The following is a 21552-nucleotide window of genomic DNA, read 5'->3' on the forward strand; positions in this document are numbered from 1 at the left end:
ATACTTTACGAGCATACTTGTGGGTTAGAAAATTAAATATTTAGGATTTTAGGTGTTGTTTGGTATGGTGCATTAATAAAAATAATGTATAGTGTAGTTGTAATGTTTTGTTTGATATATATCTTTTATTAATTAGATATTTTATAGTGTATCAGGATGTATATTACTAGTATCATGAAATTTTAAGTATTAATAATGTTAGGAGATTTAATGCATGCATTAGTATATGTAAAAACATCATTACTTTTCAGAACCTTTTTATATTTTCGTAATAATTGTGGCGAATATCCTTATCAATAAGTATTTTAATATAATAAATTCTATTTTTAATTCATCAAATTAAACAATATATAAGTAATAATTTATATATAATTAATGGAAACATTATAATCAACCCTATCAACCGATCCCTTTGAGTGGAACAACTAGAGGATTAGTTATTAGACTAGAGGTTTTCGAAACTCTGCTCTTGTTCGAAGAAAAGAGAAAAAGAAAAAAAAATAGGCAATTTAATTTGATCGTGAAGAAATTAGTTACTCCCTCCGTCCCTATTTACTTGTCCATATTTCCTCCTTTAGATGTCCCTATTTACTTGTCCATTTTGACAAATCAAGAAAGGACAAAAAAAAATTTCCTATTATACCCTCATTTAAACTTCCCCCAACATTGATTAGTTATTTTGAATAAATTTATTTTGGAATCATAATTAATAAGGGCAAAATTGTAATTTCACTATGCTAATTATTATTGTCTTAATATGTGTGTCATTTCTAAAGTGGACAACTAAATAGGGACGGAGGGAGTAATTAACTTGATGAGTTACAAATGAACAACCACTTATACATATAATTAGTTAAGGAATAATAGATGAATAATAATTAATATTGTAAAAGATTCTTATATTTACTACTGAGTCCACTCTTTAAAACATTAAAATAGTCTAAAAATATTCAAAATTTTCATATGTAATCTCTATACTTCTCGAGTCTCTTTTCATGTAAGTCAGTTTTGTTGAGTAAGGCAAGACACTAATAAAGAATGTCCGATAAGATAACAGTGAAATAATATCTAAGTCTAAACTTTCCCTTTTAATTTGAATCAAGAGAGGACAAACTAAATCAAGCACAACAAAGAATGGACAATAAGTGTATCAACTAAATAAAAATAAGAAGGCAAGAATAAACCAATCAACACGCAAGACACAAAGATTTACGTGGAAAATTTTTCGATGTGAAGACTAAAAAACAATGGGACCAAAAGTATAATCACCAAGAATTACAATATTGTTCTCCAAAATTGGCCACAAAACAAGTGCCAAACAACGAAACTAAATTGCACCAAAACTAGAGGACTTAAGGAGACAATTCACCCAAAAATAAGCTACTGTTCACACCTCAAAATCAGAAGCTACAAATAATCATTCTGATCTCCATCGTTGAAATGCAAGAACTAGATGCTGAAAATTACCAGTTAAAGTTTGACTACGATCCAACGGTTAATGAAGCAAAAAACTTTGTTTAAAGAGGACTGCCTGAATAGAAATTTCTTGAAGAAAGACGAAATTTCTCTCTTTCTCTCAATCTCTAAAACGTCTCTCTTAATTTTTCCCTCTTGTGTGTCTGAAAATAAGACCTAAAGAAGTTGTGTATATTCTACATAATATTGGACTTATGAGCAAAAATGGGCTGAGATAAATAAGACTCTTATTTATTCGCATAGAAAGAAAAAAGAAGACCCTAAACCCAACAAGTTTTTGTTGTACACATAAACTTACTACATGAAAAAAATAATTTCAAATAGCGCTTACATATCATGATGAAACAAGTTGTTAAACTAATTTTATTCAACTAATCAAACTGTATACTAGATGAACATAACACGTATCAGCTCAGATCCAATAGGTAGGTTGATATATCTTCGAAATTTTTTATGTCTTTGAGAACTATAATTAAAACTTTCCTCCCTATAATTTATGTTGAAAATGCTCTAAACATTTGAAAATTTTCATGCTTATAGGTAAGATTAAGAAGGTTCATTCGACTAATATAATTTGTTTATTGATTCATTTATTAAAATGTCAAGATTATGAGGGTATAATTTCATATATGTCACTTTTTAATATATAGAACAATCTTCATAATAAAAGTTATTCACGCCATCCTTATCGAAAGCCAAAAATGAAATGCGATGGTGCCAAAAAAAGAAACGAAAAAAATCGAAACATTCCTATTCGAACATGAAGTCCTATAATTTACAACTCTTCGTAATTCTTCGTAATAAAATTATATACCCGCCATCCTTGTCAAAAGCCAAAAATGAAATGCGATTGTGACTAAGAGTTAGTTACATAAGATCCGATGGGCCCGCCCTAAAATGCAATATGCGTTATCTGAGATCAATATATACTTTACACTTCCTTTTCTTCCCATTTATCTCTCTCTTTATCTGAATTTACAATCGCAGAGACGAAGTTGCTGATTTGGGTTTCGAAAATTTGAAGAAAAATGTCAAGTGCTGAAGTTTTTGATGAGTTTTATTGGTTGATTTGCTGAAATGGGAGTGTTTAATTTTACAGTGATTCCTATTGTAGATGACGACCCACATTTTCCATCATCATCCTCTTCAAAATCTTGGTAATTTTCTCTTTAAATTTTGTTTGGTTAAAGTTTTCTTCATGGGGAAAACTGATCAGTGACGGTTCAGTACCTCTGTCTCTGTATTCAGAAACGTAGAGACGAAGCTGATTTGGGTTTCGAAAATTTTAACAAATAATAATCAAGTGTTGAAGTTTCTGATGAGTTTAATTGGTTGATTTGCTGAAATGGGATTGCTCAATTTTACTGTGATTCCGATTGTAGATGACGACCCACGTGTTCCATCCTACTTTTATCTCCTTGATCAGTAACGGTTCAGTCACTCTGTTCTAGAATTTTGTCTTCTTCTCTGCTCCATTTTAATTGATAGGAAAGTTGGGTGTATATGTATTTATCTCCTCTCTCTCTCTGTATTCGGAATCGCAGAGACGAAACTGCTGTTTCGGGTTCCTTTTAATTCAAGGGCTTTCAAGTGGTGAAGTTTCTGAAGTTTAATTAGTTGATTTGCTAAAATGGGAGTATTCAATTTCACTGTGATTCCGATTCTCCTCAAAATTTCTTTGCGATTGCCTGTTATCAGTGACGGTTCAGTCCTTCTGTTCTAGAATTTTGTGTTGTTTTAGTCGGTTCATTTTGGCTTCTTATATATATATATATATATATGCTTGAGTTACCATTTTCTGTGGCTAATTACGATTTTTCCTTTTTTAGTTTGCTTACCAAAATTTGTTTTCCTAAGTTGTATATATCTTCTCCCTATCTCCCTCTGTATTCAGAATCGCAGAGAAGAAGAAGCTGATTTGGGTTCCTTTTAATTTGAAAAAAATTAGTGTTGAGGTTTTTGATGAGTTTAAGCTGATTTGCAAAATGGGAGTGTTCGATTTCACTGTGATTCCGATTCTCGATGACCCACGTTCTCCTTCATCACCCTCTTCAAAATCTTGGTAACATTTTCTTATCCTTTATGTGTTTTATTAATAGTTCTCTTGATGGGGGCAAATTTGGTGTGATAGGTTATCGAAAACAACCTCTCTACCTTCATAGGGTAGGGATAAGGCTGGTTAAATACCACCCTCACTTGATCAATTTGTGGGATTACACGGGGTTTGTTGTCTTTGTTGTTGCTTCAATCCAACCATTCTCGAAAATAGTCTCTCTAACTTCACAGTTCAGGGTAGGAGTAAGACTATGTACACGTCATGTTGCTTTTGTTTTTATAGCTCAATCTAAGCATTATGAGAAATAACCTCTCTACCTTCACAGGGTAGGAGCACCCTCGCTTGATCAACTTGTGGGAATTTGCGGGGTTTGTTGTTGTTGTTGTTATCGCTTCAATCCAAACATTATTGGAAATAGTATCTACCTTCACGGTCTAGGGTAGGAGTAAGGCTACGTACACACCACCTTCCACAAAACTCACTTGTTGAATTTTATTAGATATGTTGTTGGTTCAGTTGTTTTCTTTTTTTCCCAAAAAAATCTGTCTTTTTGTGTATTGATTGCATTTCTTCCTTGAAGATAAGAGTGGATCTACTATTTGAGTAGCATTTGTGTTTTGGTTGGTTCATTTTTGGCTTCTTCTTTGTGCTCTGTTTTAATTGTTGGAAATTTCGGTGTATAGCACTGCTTCTTCTTGTTTTTATTCTCCTTTTTTATTTTAAGTTGTAATCCTTGTAGACAAGGGTGGATGTAATATTTGAGTAGCATTTGTGTTTGAAACATTTAAGTTGAAAATTTTTCCTTTAAAAGAAGTATGTTTATATTGTAATTGTGTTTAAGTACTACTCATTCTATTTCATTTTATATGGCGGTATTTGATTTGACATGTAGTCTAAAAGAAAGAAAGAAAACATTTAAGGGACTAAAAAAGGGACTAGTGTAGTGTAAACTTGTCCTCTTTAATTTGATATTTATATGCCTATAAGAGCAATGTCATTACGCGCAAAATGAGAAGTTTAAACTGAAAAGTTTTTCACGAAGTAGTCAATCTTTTAGGAACAAATTAAAAAGGGACTAGTGTCGTGTAAAATGAAACAAAGGAAGGTAATTAGAGCAATTGATTTAAGATTTTGAATTCACCACTACTTGAAAATTTGTATTTTGTCATTGAAAAATTGCCATTTGTTTTTTAATTTCGAAGGTTTGATGATTAGTCCCTGTTTGTTTTTTCCAGAACCTGGTTTTGTGATAAGTGGGGCTATGGTATTTGAATAGCATCTATGTTTGAACTATTTAAGTTGAATATTTTTTAAGAATGTATATTTATCTTGTTATTGCATTCACTGTCACCAAATACTATTCATTCTGTTACACTTTATGTATGACGGTATTTGACTTGATACAAAGCTTTAAAAGACAGAAAAAGAACTGTAGGCGCATGCCCGGAAGTACATTAGACTTGTCTGTATGTCTTAAGAGCATGTCATTAAGCGCAAAATGAGAAGTTCATCTGAGAAGTGTCATTCTTATTGAAACAGACTAGAAGTGTCACTCTCAAGTGCAAGTGATTTAAGATCTTGAATTCACCTCTTCTTGAGAATGTGCTCTGCCATTTGTTTTTATTTTTATTTTTAATGTTTGATGATAAACATCAAGAATTTGATCTGTTTCACATTGTTGGTGCATTTTCTTGTATAAATTTGTCTTTTTCCAATCACTGAATTATTGAAAATTGCCTTTATCTATCACATTTTTGTTGTTTAGTTGATTTGTTACTGTCTTTTGAAATATCCACAGTCATAATATGATGGAGAAGGGATTGAAATCAAGTCATTTACTAGTTAAAGAGATGAACAAGAAAAAAGAAAGAATCAGCAAGTCTAAAGCTACTAGTAGTGCTGCAGCATCAATGAAGTTTTGTGTATGTGCACCCCCAACCCACCCTGACTCATTCAAATGTCGTCTTCACCGAGCCACCACTTCAGCTCACCCGAGAACCGGTAAATACTTCTGCTACATATGTAGAAAAAAGGGTTATGATAAGAAACATTCAATTTTCCGTGTTCTCACGAAGCGTGTGTTTTGTTCTTCTTATCAGTTTCGTTGTCAATATCAAAGAAGATTTGCTTATGTGCACCTGCCACCCACCCTGGCTCATTCAAGTGTCGCCTTCACCGAACCACCACTTCATCTCACACAAGAACCGGTAAATACTTCTGCTACGAAAAAATGGTTTGTGACAAAAAAAGGTTCAATTTTTCGTGTTCTCACAAACCATGTGTTTTCTTTTCCTTCCTTTTTTGCAGTTTCATCGTCCGCTCATCACATAAATGGCGTCAAAGGTACAAAAAACTTGAATCCCTTAAAGCTGGTCACGTCTTCACAAAGTGGCAGAGTCAGAAATTCTAGCAAAGGGAATGTTCATGGAAAGCCTAAACTATCGAGATTCGGTAGGGCTGCTCTTGCTCATGCTACTGCTGCTGCAACTTCTAGTGTACAAATCCAACCAATTTCTGCAGCATTTGGACAAATGAGTCTTAGTTAGAGAGCCAAAAGATGGGCAAACAAGAAAAAGAAAAACTCAAGATCAAGATTCTACTTTTTAAAGAAGTTGCTTGATTAATGACTACTAGATCTTGCTTACTTGCTCTGTATAGTTTCAATTTGGTAAATACCAAAAAAATATGACAACTATACAACTGTAAATATCTTTTTCTCTTTACTTGGGAATGGCTTTGTAAATAGTGACATATAATCAAGAAGTACCTGCAGCAGCTACACTCAAGTTTTTAGTACTGATGAGTGTCTTGTTTGTTATCAATGCTGTGTTAACTTGACTGCAAATATCCATATGTTACTATTTCTATCCAATTTTTGCTATTTTATTATTCTACTGTATTTAGATGTTTATGGAATATCCCATGTAATTTATGGTCTATGGATAGATAATATTGACCTGTGTTTGTTTTCAAAATTCCCGCAAGGGTGTGTGTTTGATCTTCTAAAAGCTATGTATTGTGTTGATATTTTTGTTGTACATATGTGTTTGTGGTGGTATAATTTTCCCAAACTTGTATCGTTTTGCTCTATAATGGACGTCCCTCGAAAATAAAATAATAAAATTGTATAATCTCTTATGGTTGTGTATTAATATGGTGGCACATTTTGTGACATTATGACAATTAAGATAAATGAAATTCATCTGTTTGGTATGTTCAATGTTGTGAGTAAATAGGATTTTATTTTTATTTTTGTGCAATTTTATTAAAAAAGACTTAATCATTTATTGCAAAAGTATTAACTTTATCCAAAGACTTTTGATGCTTGAAAAAATAGATAAAGAATATTAGAATGTACTCGAATAAATTTTTTTTTTATTTAAACCACTAGAAATGTTCAATTTGGTTATATACAAATAAATCAATCTAAGCTAGCATTTGACTACAACATTTGTATAAGATTTTAAAAAGTTATCTTCAAATATCTATTTGATCATGAAAATTGATCAGATTTTAAAAATCAATCTTCAAATATTTTCATCAATTTTCGGAGAGAAATTTCACATTCACCCTCAAAACCTTTTCATAAGAGAAATTTGACTATAGCCAAACATAATATCACCATACAAAAATTACAATTTCGAAAACTTAATATCTTTTAATTTTAACTTCAAAATCTACCGCAAAACATAACATAAAATTTCAAAAACTCAATATTTTCAATTTTAGCTTCAAACATGCAATTTGCGAAAGCTCAATATTTTCAATTTTTGCTTCAAAATCTATAACAAAACATATAATTTTGAAAATTCAATATTTTTCAATTTCAACTTCAAAATTTATGACAAAACACGAGCGGAACCAACCTTAGAAAGCGTGGATAAGGCGGAACCAACCACTAATAGGCCCCCCTTGTGGCCTTCCTTTGTTTGTCTTCTTCCTCGATTTTCCCCCAACTTGAGAGAAAAATCAATGGCTATACAGTTCCATTTCTACCAAATATTCTTGTTTTTTCTCTTCAAATTAATTTAATGGAGGCAACTTCAACTGCAACTGCGCTTCGTCGTCTTTCGCTTCTCTCTTCCCATTTTCGTACTCATTGCTCGTCTCCTCAAGTGTCGGCATTCAATTGCAGCTCCACCGATGGTGAAAATCATGAAAATGGGTGTGTTTTCTGTATGATTGTTCGAGGTGAAGCACCTGCTTTAAAGGTACAGTCCTTATTATCACATTTGTTAAACAGCCGGTTTTCTCACTTGGGTCAATTTGTATTTGTCTTCAATTAGTTTCTATAATCGAAATGGGTCGATTTTATAGTTTTTCAGCTGTTTTAATGGAACCCTTTTGAGTAAAAGAACAGTCTTTGAAACAAACTCTACCTTCAGTTTTGTGAATTGTTAATGACTACTACACCAATTACGAAAGTAGAATGTTTGGTAGAGGTGATTTTGGTATGTGATTCGTATTTAACTTATCGGTTTGGAATCTTTAGTCAAACAATGTTAAATTAATGAGTAGGAAGAGTATATTTGAATGGCCTGCAAACACTGGTACATGATGATCCCCTTTTGGGTACAGTACACTCATTTTAGGTACATTAGATTTAGGACTAACATGATTGTTTCTAAATTAGGCATTCTACTGACGGATGTCTTAACTAAATTAGAATGAGATACCAAAAGAACAGGTTTACATAAGCTGTACAAGCCTTGGTGAGCAGAGTTTACCCGGTACCTGTATTGGTGAGAAGTAGCAGGTACCTCCTGGAATTTGTTGAGTTATGTGCAAGTTGGCCTGGACGCCGCGATTATTTGAGAGAAAAAGAAGAACAGGTTTATATAAGAAAAAGTGGAACTTATTAGTTAGTGAATAAGCTCTTCTTCAAGTTTCAGAGTTGTTGGAGTTATCCACCCTTTAGGTGCGGGTAAGTGATAGAGTAACCTACATTGGTTGATGGAATGAGTTGTTATGGCTTTGTATGGTTTTGGACAATCTTTCACTTCATAAGCTAGCTTTTAGGGTTAAGCTAAGCCCAATATTTGTTTTCTTTATAATGTTATAAGTTGTCTCCTTATATAATCTTGGATAATCCTCATTTTTTTACTTTAGTTTTAGGATTTGTTGGTCTCAAGGGTCAATTTTTACTGCAGCAAGAGGTATCACTCGAAGGAAATAACTTGATAGGCAGAAAGACAAGTTTCACAAGCTAGATTTTCTGCTGAGTTACCAACTCTGATTTTGAAATCTTGTATTACTATAAATATCAAAATTTCAAAGCACAATATGTTCATTAGCTCCCAACTTGTTGATTGTAATAATGAAAGCTTGATTTAGAGACAGAATTTACAGTGATAAAAAGTTGCAGACTTTTTGTGAGAGAAGTAATTACAATGATAGATACTGATTGACTCATGAAAAATAATTGAATTGGATACCCCAGTGGGAGACCTACCAGTCACAGAGTTGGAGTAACGACCTTGGAACCAAGATTCGAATTCCAGTAGAGGTTATACTAGGTGAATTTTTCCCACCTAACACAGTTATGTATCAGGTACCCTTAGGTTAGTTGAGGAGCGTGTAACCTGCCCGTTAGCTCAGGAGTGTGCAAGCTGGCCCAGATACCATGATATCCTTAAAAAGGAGTTGAAATGGTTTCAGGCTCTTCTTAGTCTTGCTTGTGATACGTTGTGTACTTGCAAACAAGTTTTCGGAAGGTAGACGTAATAACAAAAAGCTATTTACTACAAAGATATTGCTGTCATGTCCTTTTACATTGCATTTTCCTCTGTTTATTATTCTTTGCCAGAAGTGAAAATTTGCTATACTCTGTAATATTCAAAGGGTGGAGATAGAAGGGATAAATGATGTGGAACAATATCTCTGCTTTGTGCTACTTTTGTAATTCTTGGTGCAGTTTGATTTAACTGCAGGTCTATGAGGATGATGTATGCCTCTGCATTTTGGATGCAAACCCATTGTGTTTTGGGTAAGGTATCTTCTTCCGACCATTATCTTTTTCAGCATCTTTTGAATGTATTTCTTGCAATCTTGGCATTGGAAGATCTGTTTATCCCAGCATATGCATCATCTCATCTGAGTTGATCTTTTTTGGTGTGTTTGCTGAAAATCTGACCTGCCACGTTGGGACCGTGATATGAAATTAGTAAAAGAATAGTAATTCAAGGAAATATCCTTATGCATTCAGTCTATGAACAAAAAGCGAATATGTTGCACATTCGTGAACCATTTTACTCTTTTTTCTGATAAATGAAGTTCAGTCTATTTTGCTCAAATATGAAAGAAAAAAAGAGAGAAGAATTTACAACAACCAAGTTTGAACTACATAAATTTGACCATAGGTGTGCTGATTTCTAGTTTTGCATGTATCCTAATTAAAGATGATTTATTCACATGGGTCAAACAACAGCTAACTCAACTTTTTTAAGGAACTTCTATCGAGAAGCAAACTTCGTGTTCCTGGAGCTAATATATTGAAATCCATAGTTTGTTATTCATCTTAGTTTACTGAATTAGTATAGCTGAAAAAATGTGATTAGCCTTATTATCTTTTGTATTAATACATCTAGTCCAATAATGTCCATAACTTTTGCAGGCACTCGCTTGTCATCCCAAAGTCTCATTTTACTTCTTTGCAAGAAACTCCGCCATCAGTAAGTTGCCCTCTTCAAAGGTCATATACCTTAATGTTTTGCTAAATTGGATTGTGCAGACTGTTGTTACTTCTTCCCTTTCTCCTGCATACCCTGATCTTTCTTTTCCTTTAGCCCATGTACCGATGTGATTCTTTGAGTTAACAAAGAACCAATCAACCAGGATCAAGATCTGAAGCCGAAACAATAATTGGATGGACTGATTTCAAAGGGTATTTTTCATCATGTACCCTGCCCAATGCATGAGCCAAAGTGATACGAATCCTTTCCCCTTCAGTGTCCATGTTGAGATGCTTCCATTGCTCCACTACAATCTGCTGCATCATTGAGCAATACATTCTTAATAATGTTTAAAATGTGACAAGTCTTTTGAAATACAACCATCTTGTCATGTTGACTGGACTTCTTCGCGCTTTCACGAGTATATTAATAAGTCCTAGTACAACAACAATCATACCTAGTGTGATCCCCACAAGTAGGGTCTGAGGAGGGTAGGATGTACACAAACCTTACCCCTGCCTTTGTGGGGGCAGAGAGGTTGTTTCTGAAAGACCCCCGGCTCAAAAGAGAAGAAGAGAAGAGAAAAGGAAGGAAGAGAGAAAAAAGAATTCAAAGCAAGGAGAAAATTATATAACAACAAATAGAAAGATACAAAGCAAATGAGCAACAAAGAATAAAAACCTATGCGACTACTAAATGATCCTACTAGTACGGAGAAGTGTAGAGGAGGCTAGCTTTGGATGTGAGCGTAATTGACTGGCCAACGCTGTGCCTTATACACCAAAGTTGGCCTAGCTATCACTCTGTAGAACTTACTGGTAAGCTTTGGTGACACATTCTTAGCACACAATACCCTGGAAGCGAGCATCGTTTCAGCCACATCGCTTCAATATGATCTGTGACATCCTCATCAATCTCCCTGTCTGCTTGAAACTTCTTCTTTTGGATATGACTTGTGCATCGATCTTTACATCCACCTCTGCCTCACGTGTTACATCATTGAACTTACACTCTAGGTACTCTGTTTTAGTCCTACTTAACGAATGTTTTAGACTCTAGGTTTTGTCTCGAAACTTCTAGCTTATCATTAATTCCATCACGTGTCTTGTCAATCAATACTATGTTATCTGTGAACAACATACACCACAACACCTCCCCTTGAATATGTCGCGTCAATTCGTTCATCCTATGGGCTGATCCCTGGTGCCACCTCATCACATCCTGAAAGTGGTTGTGCCCCCTCCAAATGTTCTAACTCAAGTCTTGGCTTCATCGTACATATCCTTAATAACCCTAATGTAAGTCATAGGTATGCCTCTAGACTCCATACATCTCTAAAGGACCTCCCTAGGGACTTCATTGTACGCCTTTTATTGGTAACACCATGTGTAGGTCTTTCTTCTATTCCTGTACTGCATTAACATTTTTCTTACAAGATGAATGATTTCTGTAGTCGACTGCCTCGACATGAATCTGATTTAGTTCTCGGAGATGTACACTCCCCTCCGTATCCTTGTCTCCACCACCCTCTCCCAAACTTCCATAGTATGACTTAGTAGCTTGATACCTCTCTAATTGTTGCAATTGTGACTATCACCCTTGTTCTTGTACAATGGGACCATTGTACTTCACCTCCATTCTTCTGGCATTTTAGAATGTCCTAAAAATAACATTAAACAACTGGTCAGCCACTTTATACCTGCATTGCCTGTGTACTTCCAAAAATCCACTGGGATTTTGTCTGGCCCAGTTCATTTATCCTCTTCTCATCTTACAAACAACCTCTGCAACTTTTATTCACCTACAACACTCAAAATCTCTATGACTCTTGGAATGTTTGAACTCCCCCAATACGATATCCTTATCCCCCCTTCGTTCAATAATTTATGGAAATATGTATGTCACCTCTGTCTAATGTGCGTCTCTTCTACCAACACTTTGCCATTCTCGTCCTTGATGCATTTCACTTGGCCCAGGTCGTGAACCCTCTTTTTCTTGCCTGGCAAGCCTTGCCTTTACAACTTCATATCCCTGCTTTTGTTCTCGAGCTCTTCATACAAGTGCTCAAAAGCTGTTGTTTTAGCTGTCGTGACCGTTACCTTTTGCTTCCTTCTCACATCTGTTATGAAAAAAAAAATAGTTCAAATAACATATCTGTAGCATCCTAACTGTTGATTTAAGTTTTTTCAGACAGCACATTGTATTAGTATACCTGATGAGTTGGATGTGCTTACCATTTCATACCTAAAAATTGGCATGCATCTGATTTTTTCTTCTTTCTTTGAAAATCTTTTAGTCATTAGCTAAAGTAACCATTCATAGTTATGTTCTTTTGTTATAAGATTTTTACATTGTCATAATCTGATGAAAGATATTATTACTTTTTGGGTTGCTTTAATTAAACGGCCCAGCTGCTCACCTGCTTTCACGACATAGTTAAAATTCTACTTTATCCCTTAGAATTATACGGACTCTAGTCTACAAGTTTTCTGATATGTTTTTCTGCATTTAATTGCAGGTTGTGGCTGCCATGAGTTCAAAATTGCCCTTGATTAGCAGTGCAATCATGAAAGCCACTGGTTGTGGTATGTTAATTTTTTTCTTGATGACAAATCATGATTGTTTTGCTTTATACCATATGTACATTGTTTTTCTTTCTCCTCTTTAATTCCCTTCAGGGGAACATATGTTTGTTTCTCTAACTGTATTGTTTGTGTTGCTAGTAATTCTGTTCTCGTGACATCTGCTATCAAGTCCTTTGTGTTTTGCTGTTTTAAATGGTAATCAGGCAATTACTAAAAACAGGGGCTGTTCTTTTTTCAAAATGGTGCAATTTAGCTGGATAGTGAACCCTTGTGTATAAGCTCTATGCTTTTGATGAGTAATACTGCAATATTACAAAACATACAAGCTCTTTTCCCCTTTTGTGTTATGTGGGAAAATATCTTGAGTTTGAATAAGTGTAAGAAGTAGAGAACCTCAAGGTAATGGTTGTGGAAGCGGAGGAGAGAAGGCATTCACAAAATGCTCACCAACGAAAATTGATTTTCTTCCTGTTGGGTAATCCCCCAGCTACGGATTGTTGACATCAATAATTAAGCATCAAGTAACTTTACAGAAAATTCGTAAGCCTTAAAGTGTGGAAGACATGTATCAATTCACCTATTTTTGGCTGTCTTGCAGAAAATAGTACTTAGATGATTGAAATGGTTAGGGGTAGGAATTGTACTGGTTGTGGCACAAACAACACTGGATTTGTGCTTCAGCACTTAGCAATGTCAGAGGTAGTGTTAAGTTAATGTTAGAGTTGTTTTGGTGATTTTTGAGGCCATCTCCGGACTGGCTGTGAACTGGGGGAAAAGCAGCATCTTACAAATCAAGGAAGTGTCAAATATTCAGCTGTTGGCAAGCATCTTGCAATGCAAGATAGAGCACTTACCAACTACTCATCTGGGAATGCCTTTAGGGAATAATCACAAGGAACTTGAGATTTGGGATGGAATCATTGAGAAGACAGAGAAGAGGTTGGCTAAGTGGAAAGCAAACTATCTATCTCTGGGAGGAAGAGTCACTCTGATCAATTCAGTTCTGGATGCGTTGCCTACATATGTTATGTCACTTTTCCCTTTACCAGCAAAGGTAGAAGAAAGGCTGGATAAATTGAGGCGTGATTTTCTATGGTCGGGGAACAAAGAAGGGAAAAAAATACACTTAGTTAAATGGCAGACAGCCTTACTAAGCAAGAAGACAGGAGGTCTTGGCATAAAAAATCTCAGGGTCCAGAACAAAAGTTTACTTTCTAAATGGCTTTGGAGATTTGTGGTTGAAGATCAGGCATTATGGAGAAAAGCAATTCTCAACAAGTATGGGCAGACCGAGGAGTGGGTGTCTAATGTAGTAGATAGCACGTATGGGGTATCAGTTTGGAGATCAATCAGAAATTTATGGGATAGTCTAAAGGAGAATTTGGTGGTCAAGGTGGGAGAGGGTAACAAAATATTTTTTTGGAAGGACAAGTGGATTGGACAAGAGTGTTTAAACTCGGTCTTCCTCGATCTTTTTCCTTTTTGTACCAATCCTGAGGCTAGAATTGCTGAGATTTGATCCCCTCAGGGATGGAACCTCACTTTCAGGAGAAATCTAAATGATTGGGAAGTGGATAGAATTGCTGAACTGCTACTCAAATTGGGTGAATTCACAGGCCCTACTATAGAAGCAGATGGTATAAGATGGAAACATAACTCTGATGGTAAGCTCTCTGTGCGTAGACTGTATAAGAGAGAGATCATGACGCACTCTGGGGGAATTCTTGGCCCATGGAAACAAATATGGAAGGGCAACACCCCAACCAAGGAGAAATGCTTCACCTGGTTGGTCATCAGAAGGGCATGTCTCACTCAGGAAAAACTCAAGAAAAGAGGCTTCCAGATTGTCTCCAGATGTTTTTTTTGTCATGAGAAGGAAGAAACTAACAGCCACTTATTCCTACATTGTAGGGTTACTGTACAGGTGTGGCGCGCGCATGTTTCTCAGCATTTCTCAAGAGCCCTGGGTGATGCTAGAACATACTGCTGATCTTTTGAGCTGCTGGATGAGGAGGGGGGGTGCAAGACCCAAAAAAGATGGTGGTCTATAGTACCTACTTGTGTCTGGTGGGCCATTTGGTGAGAAAGAAACCTTAGGTGTCATGAGAATATTACTAACTCTATTCCGAAAGTTAAAGAAAATTGCATTAACATGTTGTTTTTTTGGTGTAAAGAAGATGGTATAGAAGAAGTAGAACAGTTGGTAGATTTCCTAGGATCTATGTAATTATGGTTTCAGCTTGTAACTTTTTGGAGGTAGCCAGCATACCCTTAATGCTGAAGAATACAACTTTAACTTTAAAAAAAAAAAAAAAACTTCCCCTCCATAGTCTAACTGTCACCTTGGTGGAGGACAGATGGCTAACCTAAAGCTTTTAGGTGAAACAAATATGTGTCTCCACAAACTTGGTGACAAGTTTCACTTGGATACCTCAACTAAAGCTTGTCCCTAGCATTTTGTGAATGCCTTCTCTCCTCTGCTTCCATAACCATTGCTTCCACAAATTGTGCCTATTAGCACAACTTGCTGATATTGCACATAAGGTGAATCTTAATCGTAGTACAGCACGTGAATTGCTCCAGCATTTGTCCTTCCTCATTCTCTCTACTGCCTACCTACACCACCATATCCAACATATTCCCTCTCCCTGCCACCACCTCCACCACTCTATTCCCTCTCACCGTCATCACCTCCACCATGTATCTACCACTTTCCTTCATCTTCTCTTCCCACCACACCATTATATCCACAATTCCTCTTCATCTTCTCTCCCACCGCTGCCACATGCACCAATTTTCAAATTGCAAAAGCTTATACTTTTTAATTCGAACTGTCAAACCATACCAAATATAATTTAATGGCTAGCACTATGTCAGTCAGATAATCACTGAATTGGGAGGGCGGGTAATCGGAAACAGAGGACTCCAAAGATATGATGGTTTTCAATAAAACTTTCAGTTGATAACCTTCAAGAGAACTTTTTGATGCTGCACCAAATAAAAAACAAATTTGAAAAATTGGATTTTTGTGTTTAAATCCATCACTGCACTTTGATGGCAAAAAGATTCTCCAGGAAGACCTCATAGGGGTCTATGACTGTGGGCGTTCTGAATAAACATAATAGTATAGTATAGTTCTTTTGTGTTGTCAAAAGCCTTTTTCAGACCAAAAGTTGGGTGGCGTTGTCTAATTCGCTACTTTTGCCTTGCCCTTGTGCGTGAAGTTCAAACATTGTGTTTTTTTCTACTGACTGGTCATGGATGGTTTAATAGGTACACATTAACTGAAGTTGAAGTATCTAATAGGCACAAGCCTCATTTGAGGTATTCAAGTGAAAATTGTTGCCAACTTTTGTACGCTGTATATGTATTTCACTAAGCTTTTATCAAACACATGTTGTGACTTTATCGGAGAAGATCGCTTCAGTACCTTGAAAGGAAGAAATGAAAGGAAAATAGGAGAGGATTCAAAGAACTCAGAGGAAAAGATTAAAAAAAACATGCTTTTCTTTGGTCCCAAAAATTCTACGAATTATCTAGTTCCTTGGTTTCTTCTTGAATTTGAATTGTTTGAATTCCCACACAAACTTAACTAAGTTTCAATCTGTCACAGTTGTACTTTACTATAATGTGTCTCTTAGAACCTTTTTGAGAATGGTCACTTGGTCAGTAACTCAGTATATCAAATTTGTTAAGAGATTTTGATGTTAACTTTTTTTAAAGCAAGAAGCCTTCTATTAGTCAGTGTGTAGCCTAATTAAACTGTAACCCATATCCTTTATGTCTGCTTTCTATTTCTACTTCCGCATTCTAATTTTTGAGACAAATAAAGATTAACAAAAGCTATAGTTACCAAACTAAGCTTTAGGGGTGGAAAACCCGAAAGAGGGTCAAAAGAAATAGTGGAAAAATTAGAATACGGAGATGTTGAATTTCCTAATGTAGGTACTTTGAAGTGTAATTTTATAATCAGTTGGTGTGGGGTACATTCTGTAGAACTTTGCTGCAGGTAATAACAAGGTTACATTGTGGTCACCAGGAATTTCACTTATCATTAAATGAATAAGGACGGCAACAGTAATCAGTGTTGTCAAAGGCTCGTTTGTGCCCTGAAGTAAGGTGCAAAACATGTTGAGTGCTTCACCCTGCTTAGCATGTGCTTGAATGTTGTCGTCAAGACTCTAAGACATACTTTTTCTTGCCAATGAGCGTAATGAAGAGGCGATACTAAATCATTGATATTTACTTTATTGCAATTTTTTTCAATTTCTTTGTCCAAATATTTGTTATTCATGCATATAGTTATTAGACAGGACTTGGCTCAGCTTCACATTACCGAGGACATGACTCTAGATAGGAAGGAGTGGAGGTCGCGTATTAAGGTTGTAAGTTAGTAGGGTTAGCGCGTTGGATTTCCTTGCGAGGGTTTGGGTTGTTAGCGTTTGTGGTAGTCATAGCCGTGCACTTACAGTTCTTGTCTGTGATACTTATAGCCTTATGTTGTTTACTGCGTTTCACTTCTCGCATTATTTTATTGATGCTTTATACACTGTTTCCCTTTTCATTTTACTGGGATTTGTTGTACTTGAGCTGAGGGTCTTTCGGAAACAGCCTCTCTACCTCAACGAGGTAGTGGCAAGGTCTGCGTATACTCTACCCTCCCCAGACCCCACCTAGTGGGATTTCACTGGGTATGTTGTTGTTGTTGTTGCATATAGTTATTAGTCTTGGACCACACATACATATTTGTATTTTTTTTCTCCATTTACACCTTTCTTCATAGCCCACTATTTGTTTACACTTTGCGTTTAAAGCTCCAATAGGCTAGTGTCACGGACTTAGAGTCTTATTAAAGCTCCGTGCGGCACTTGACAACTTACTCACTATTCTTTCAAGATCTCGTAAGCTCAAAGCCTTTAAGACTAAGATCGCTAAGAGAATGAAAGGAAAGACTTAGAAAGATCAAAGAGAGCTTTTGGAAGAAGGCTTTTGTATTGCTTTGGAAGATTGGTGCCTTGCAAATGAGGGGCACCTCTATTTATACTACCTCCTAGGGACTAAAATGTAATTAATATTTACTTTACAAGTCCCTAAACTATTTACACTTTGGTCCCTCCCTAGAATCTTCTACTAATTCTAGGAAATTCTAGAGCTTTCCAAGAAAATATCTAAGTCCCTCTTCTATAATTCTCTACACATTCTAGAGAATTCTAAGGCTTTCTTGGAAACTATCTAGGACCTTCCATTGCCTTCTAAGTTATTCTAGACCTTCTTGAATAATCTAAAGGGTTCTAGAGTCTTCCGGAAACCTCTCCACAACTCTAGACCCTTCCGCCCCTATTCGGACACAAAATTTCACTGTAATGTGGCGGGACGTGACACTAGGCCTTAGAGCTTGTTTGCGCTTTTAGTAGGCATCCAAATGATGCCAACTATGTTTTGTTCTCTCCCCTCACCTCTCCCCCAATTTTGATGTCAAATTACGGTCTGATTTTACTCACGAAGGTTTAAAATGTGCAGATTCATTCAACTTGTTAGTTAACAACGGGGCAGCAGCTGGCCAGGTTATATATCACGTATGATCCCAAAACTTGCAAGCAATAGTTTGATACTATTATTGATCCAAACAGCTTCTTTTGTGTGCTTTTGCTCTAATAGCTGGTATTCTACTTAAGAATGCTTATACTTGTGATGATTTGTTTTTTCATGGCAAATTCAGACCCATATTCATATAATTCCTCGTAAAGCAAGCGATTGCCTCTGGACTTCTGAGGTACTAATTTCCCTTTACGTTCCTCATTTACAGTTGTTCTGATAGCAGTTGATAAAATTGATTGTTTTACAGAGCTTGAGTAGAGGTCCGCTGAAGTCAGACGAGGCTCAGAAACTTGCAGATGGTATTAGAGAAAACTTGTCAATTTCGAATAACATTGAAGATAGTAAGGGGCATGGATCAAGTCTCATTGTAAACTAGGGACGTTGCACACATGTTTGTCAAACTAGAGGCGGATCTAAGACATGTTCTGTCATTCAGGTCGAAGTATGCATACACATGCTAAAAAGAAAAGACATGTGTACATATCATGTAATATCACTGATTCTCAATTCACCGACTCTAGATTTTGAATTTGCCTCTGTTGTAAACTACTGTGAAAGCATGAACATACGGGAATCTTTGTTGTAAATTAGCTTGTGAACTTCTAGTGAGTGTATATGAGCAATCTATGTTCTTCTTCTTCATATCTATAAGACTGGGTGTGTTCGGTATGGTGGAAATTCCAATTTTTCATCGAAATTTTTGAAAAATATTTTCTTTAGTCTATTTGACTCATCTAAGTAAGTAATTTTATCGTCCCTGCTTATTTATTATCTCAATCATATTTATCATTTCCAAACTTTGCTTGATTCATCGACTTGACACCTCTCATTACATATGATATAATCTCATTTGTTTAGATATTTTTTACTATCATAGCAATATCTTGCAATAAAAAATATACTAATACCATATAACATAAGTGATTGATTTCACACAAAACATGACTGTTAAAGTAAAATATTATTATAACAAGGTTTGACCATAAGGATTTTTCTTTGGCACAAAATTTATTTTCTTTACTACTTTTTGACAAGGTCAATGTATGTTTGATTAGAATCAGCAACCAATACAAATATATTTAATGTTTTCTGTTCAAACTATATTAAAATAATTAAAATTAGATAACTTAATTATATAGATTCGTATCCACAGAAAAAATCTAAATTGAAGTAGCAATGATTTGATAGTCCGTCCCAAAGAATAATATTTTTATATATAATTATAATTTAACTTTATTTTTTATTTTTCATTTTTAATCAAATAAGTTTTAACAGCAAGTTTATTAATAACTTGTTTTAGATTATATATTACATATTACGTTTCAATTTTTATTTTTATTTTTTAAATTGTGGGTCTAACTAAATATGATCGCACAAATTGAAACGTGAAAAATACTACTTTTGGCACATGCAAGCTTTTTGTATGATCATATCCACAAACTTTTCTCACACGAGAAACCTATCCATCTTATCTCCAAAAAATCTTGTACTAAAATATTAAAAGTGAAAATATCATTTTATTTAATCAATGAGTGTGATGGTATGACTAATTTTTTTAATTAGAGATCTGAAAATTGACTTTTGGTAATAGAGAATTTTTTTTACGGAGGAGCTTTTATTAAATTATTTTTAGTTGAAATATTCTGGATTAATTTGAATTAATTGGGTTAATAAACTTTAATTATCAGATAACTAAACCAAACAAAAAAGAAATCACTTTATCATAAAACAAAATTCATCATCATTGATATATAAGTGGAACTTAGATTTTGTGTTTAGATATTTAAATTTTAGAAAAAAGAAAGTTATCAAATTAAGATAAATACAAAATTTATCCTAAAACTATTGGAATCTATTAAATTGTAGGTAGAAGGCTAGCTCCGCTCCTAATCACCTATGAGAGAGTGTAGGATGAATGTGATCACAAAACTTTTCGAAAGTCTAGAAATTCCCTCATTTTTAAATAGACGTCTTGATTCGTCTTGTTTCAAATTTTGAGAATTAAGAAAGTATGGTGATCATCTCACTAGATATACATCTCAATACTAATATTGAATACTGATTTAAAAACAACAATACTTTTTTCTCTAATAATACTTATTACTCAGAATCTGAATTAATCATATCCAAGAGATATAATTATATATATAAAAAAATTAAAGCATTAAAATATGACCATGAAAAGGTGACTTGGACTTGCTGTGTAATAGCCTTAACCCTACAAGAAAAGGTCAGCCAAATGAATTTAGCCAACAACTCCTCTCAAAGGACAAGTAGGCATAGCCTTATCAAGATATCTAATCTATAGAAAAGATTAAAAAACATTATCCAATTATTCTTCAGCAGTTCCACTCTTTTATAAAATTATAATTAGGAGTATGTCCATCTGGCTGTCATTTTGAAGTGACATTAACCTAACTAGTAATTGTTCAAAAATCGCTGGGCCATCCATTCTTAACTAGAGATTTTAGATTTGAGTTATGGATATGAAAAAATTCTATTAGGACTCACTCTGAAAGTCCGAATGGATCTTGTAGTGCTTGATTCAGGTTAAGTTAGTGTTGCAATGTGGACTTTGAACACCAGATGATGAAAAACCAAAAAAAGTTATTAAAAAATGTTTCACACAAAGAATAAATACTTCCTTTGTCTCAAAATAATTATCGTGTTTTTATTTATTTATATGCCTCTTAAAAAAGCAATAACAAAGAAAATATTTTAATTATTTTATCCTCTTAAAATATTGTATCATGTACATCTTATTAAATGTTTGTAATTAATATAGAAGTTAAAATTAAGAGAACAAAAACTACTTAATTTTATCTTGGTTTCTATGAAAAGTGTTTTGAATAAGATAGTTTAGTAAAGATGCAAATATTATTGAGATGGAGGGGGTATGATTTTGTCTTAAATTGGAAAATTTTGTGGTTTCTCTCTTAAATTATTTGGTATTTATTTAGTTTTGGATTTTTCAAAATATTTTGCATTAATTTATTGGTATATAGTTAATTTCGAAATTATTTTATCCAATCAATTATCGTAATAATAGAATTATTGTCTTATATAGAATATGTGATAAAATAATTTTACGAAATATTTCATAAAATATTCTTACTTATTTCATTCTACATATCAATAAAGGCCATCTAATCTATAACTCGGTTAT

At 34.6% G+C, this 21552-nt stretch overlaps 3 protein-coding genes across 4 annotated transcripts in view; all 3 read left to right on the forward strand.

Moving 5' to 3' along the window:
- Positions 1 to 21552, forward strand: part of LOC125874173 (cytochrome b-c1 complex subunit 8) — a 91683-nt gene that overhangs the window by 13353 nt on the left and 56778 nt on the right. The gene's annotated exons all lie outside the window — the stretch shown is intronic.
- Positions 2516 to 6397, forward strand: LOC125874154 (uncharacterized). Of its 2 annotated transcripts, none has more exons than XM_049554992.1 (4): positions 2516 to 2633; positions 5331 to 5533; positions 5632 to 5739; positions 5840 to 6397. In XM_049554992.1, the coding sequence occupies exons 1-4, from the start codon at positions 2554 to 2556 to the stop codon at positions 6076 to 6078; spliced, it is 630 nt and encodes a 209-aa protein (XP_049410949.1). In that variant the 5' UTR covers positions 2516 to 2553; the 3' UTR covers positions 6079 to 6397. The 2 variants fall into 2 exon arrangements, with proteins under 2 accessions (XP_049410949.1, XP_049410951.1); XM_049554994.1 differs by lacking the exon at positions 2516 to 2633 and adding an exon at positions 3377 to 3538.
- LOC125874157 (adenylylsulfatase HINT3) lies at positions 7437 to 19026 on the forward strand. Its single transcript, XM_049554996.1, has 7 exons — positions 7437 to 7743; positions 9463 to 9518; positions 10146 to 10203; positions 12722 to 12788; positions 18309 to 18364; positions 18508 to 18561; positions 18634 to 19026. The coding sequence occupies exons 1-7, from the start codon at positions 7564 to 7566 to the stop codon at positions 18760 to 18762; spliced, it is 600 nt and encodes a 199-aa protein (XP_049410953.1). The 5' UTR covers positions 7437 to 7563; the 3' UTR covers positions 18763 to 19026.

This window comes from Solanum stenotomum, chromosome 8, assembly GCF_019186545.1.
Source record: "Solanum stenotomum isolate F172 chromosome 8, ASM1918654v1, whole genome shotgun sequence".
NCBI classification, from domain to species: domain Eukaryota; kingdom Viridiplantae; phylum Streptophyta; class Magnoliopsida; order Solanales; family Solanaceae; genus Solanum; species Solanum stenotomum.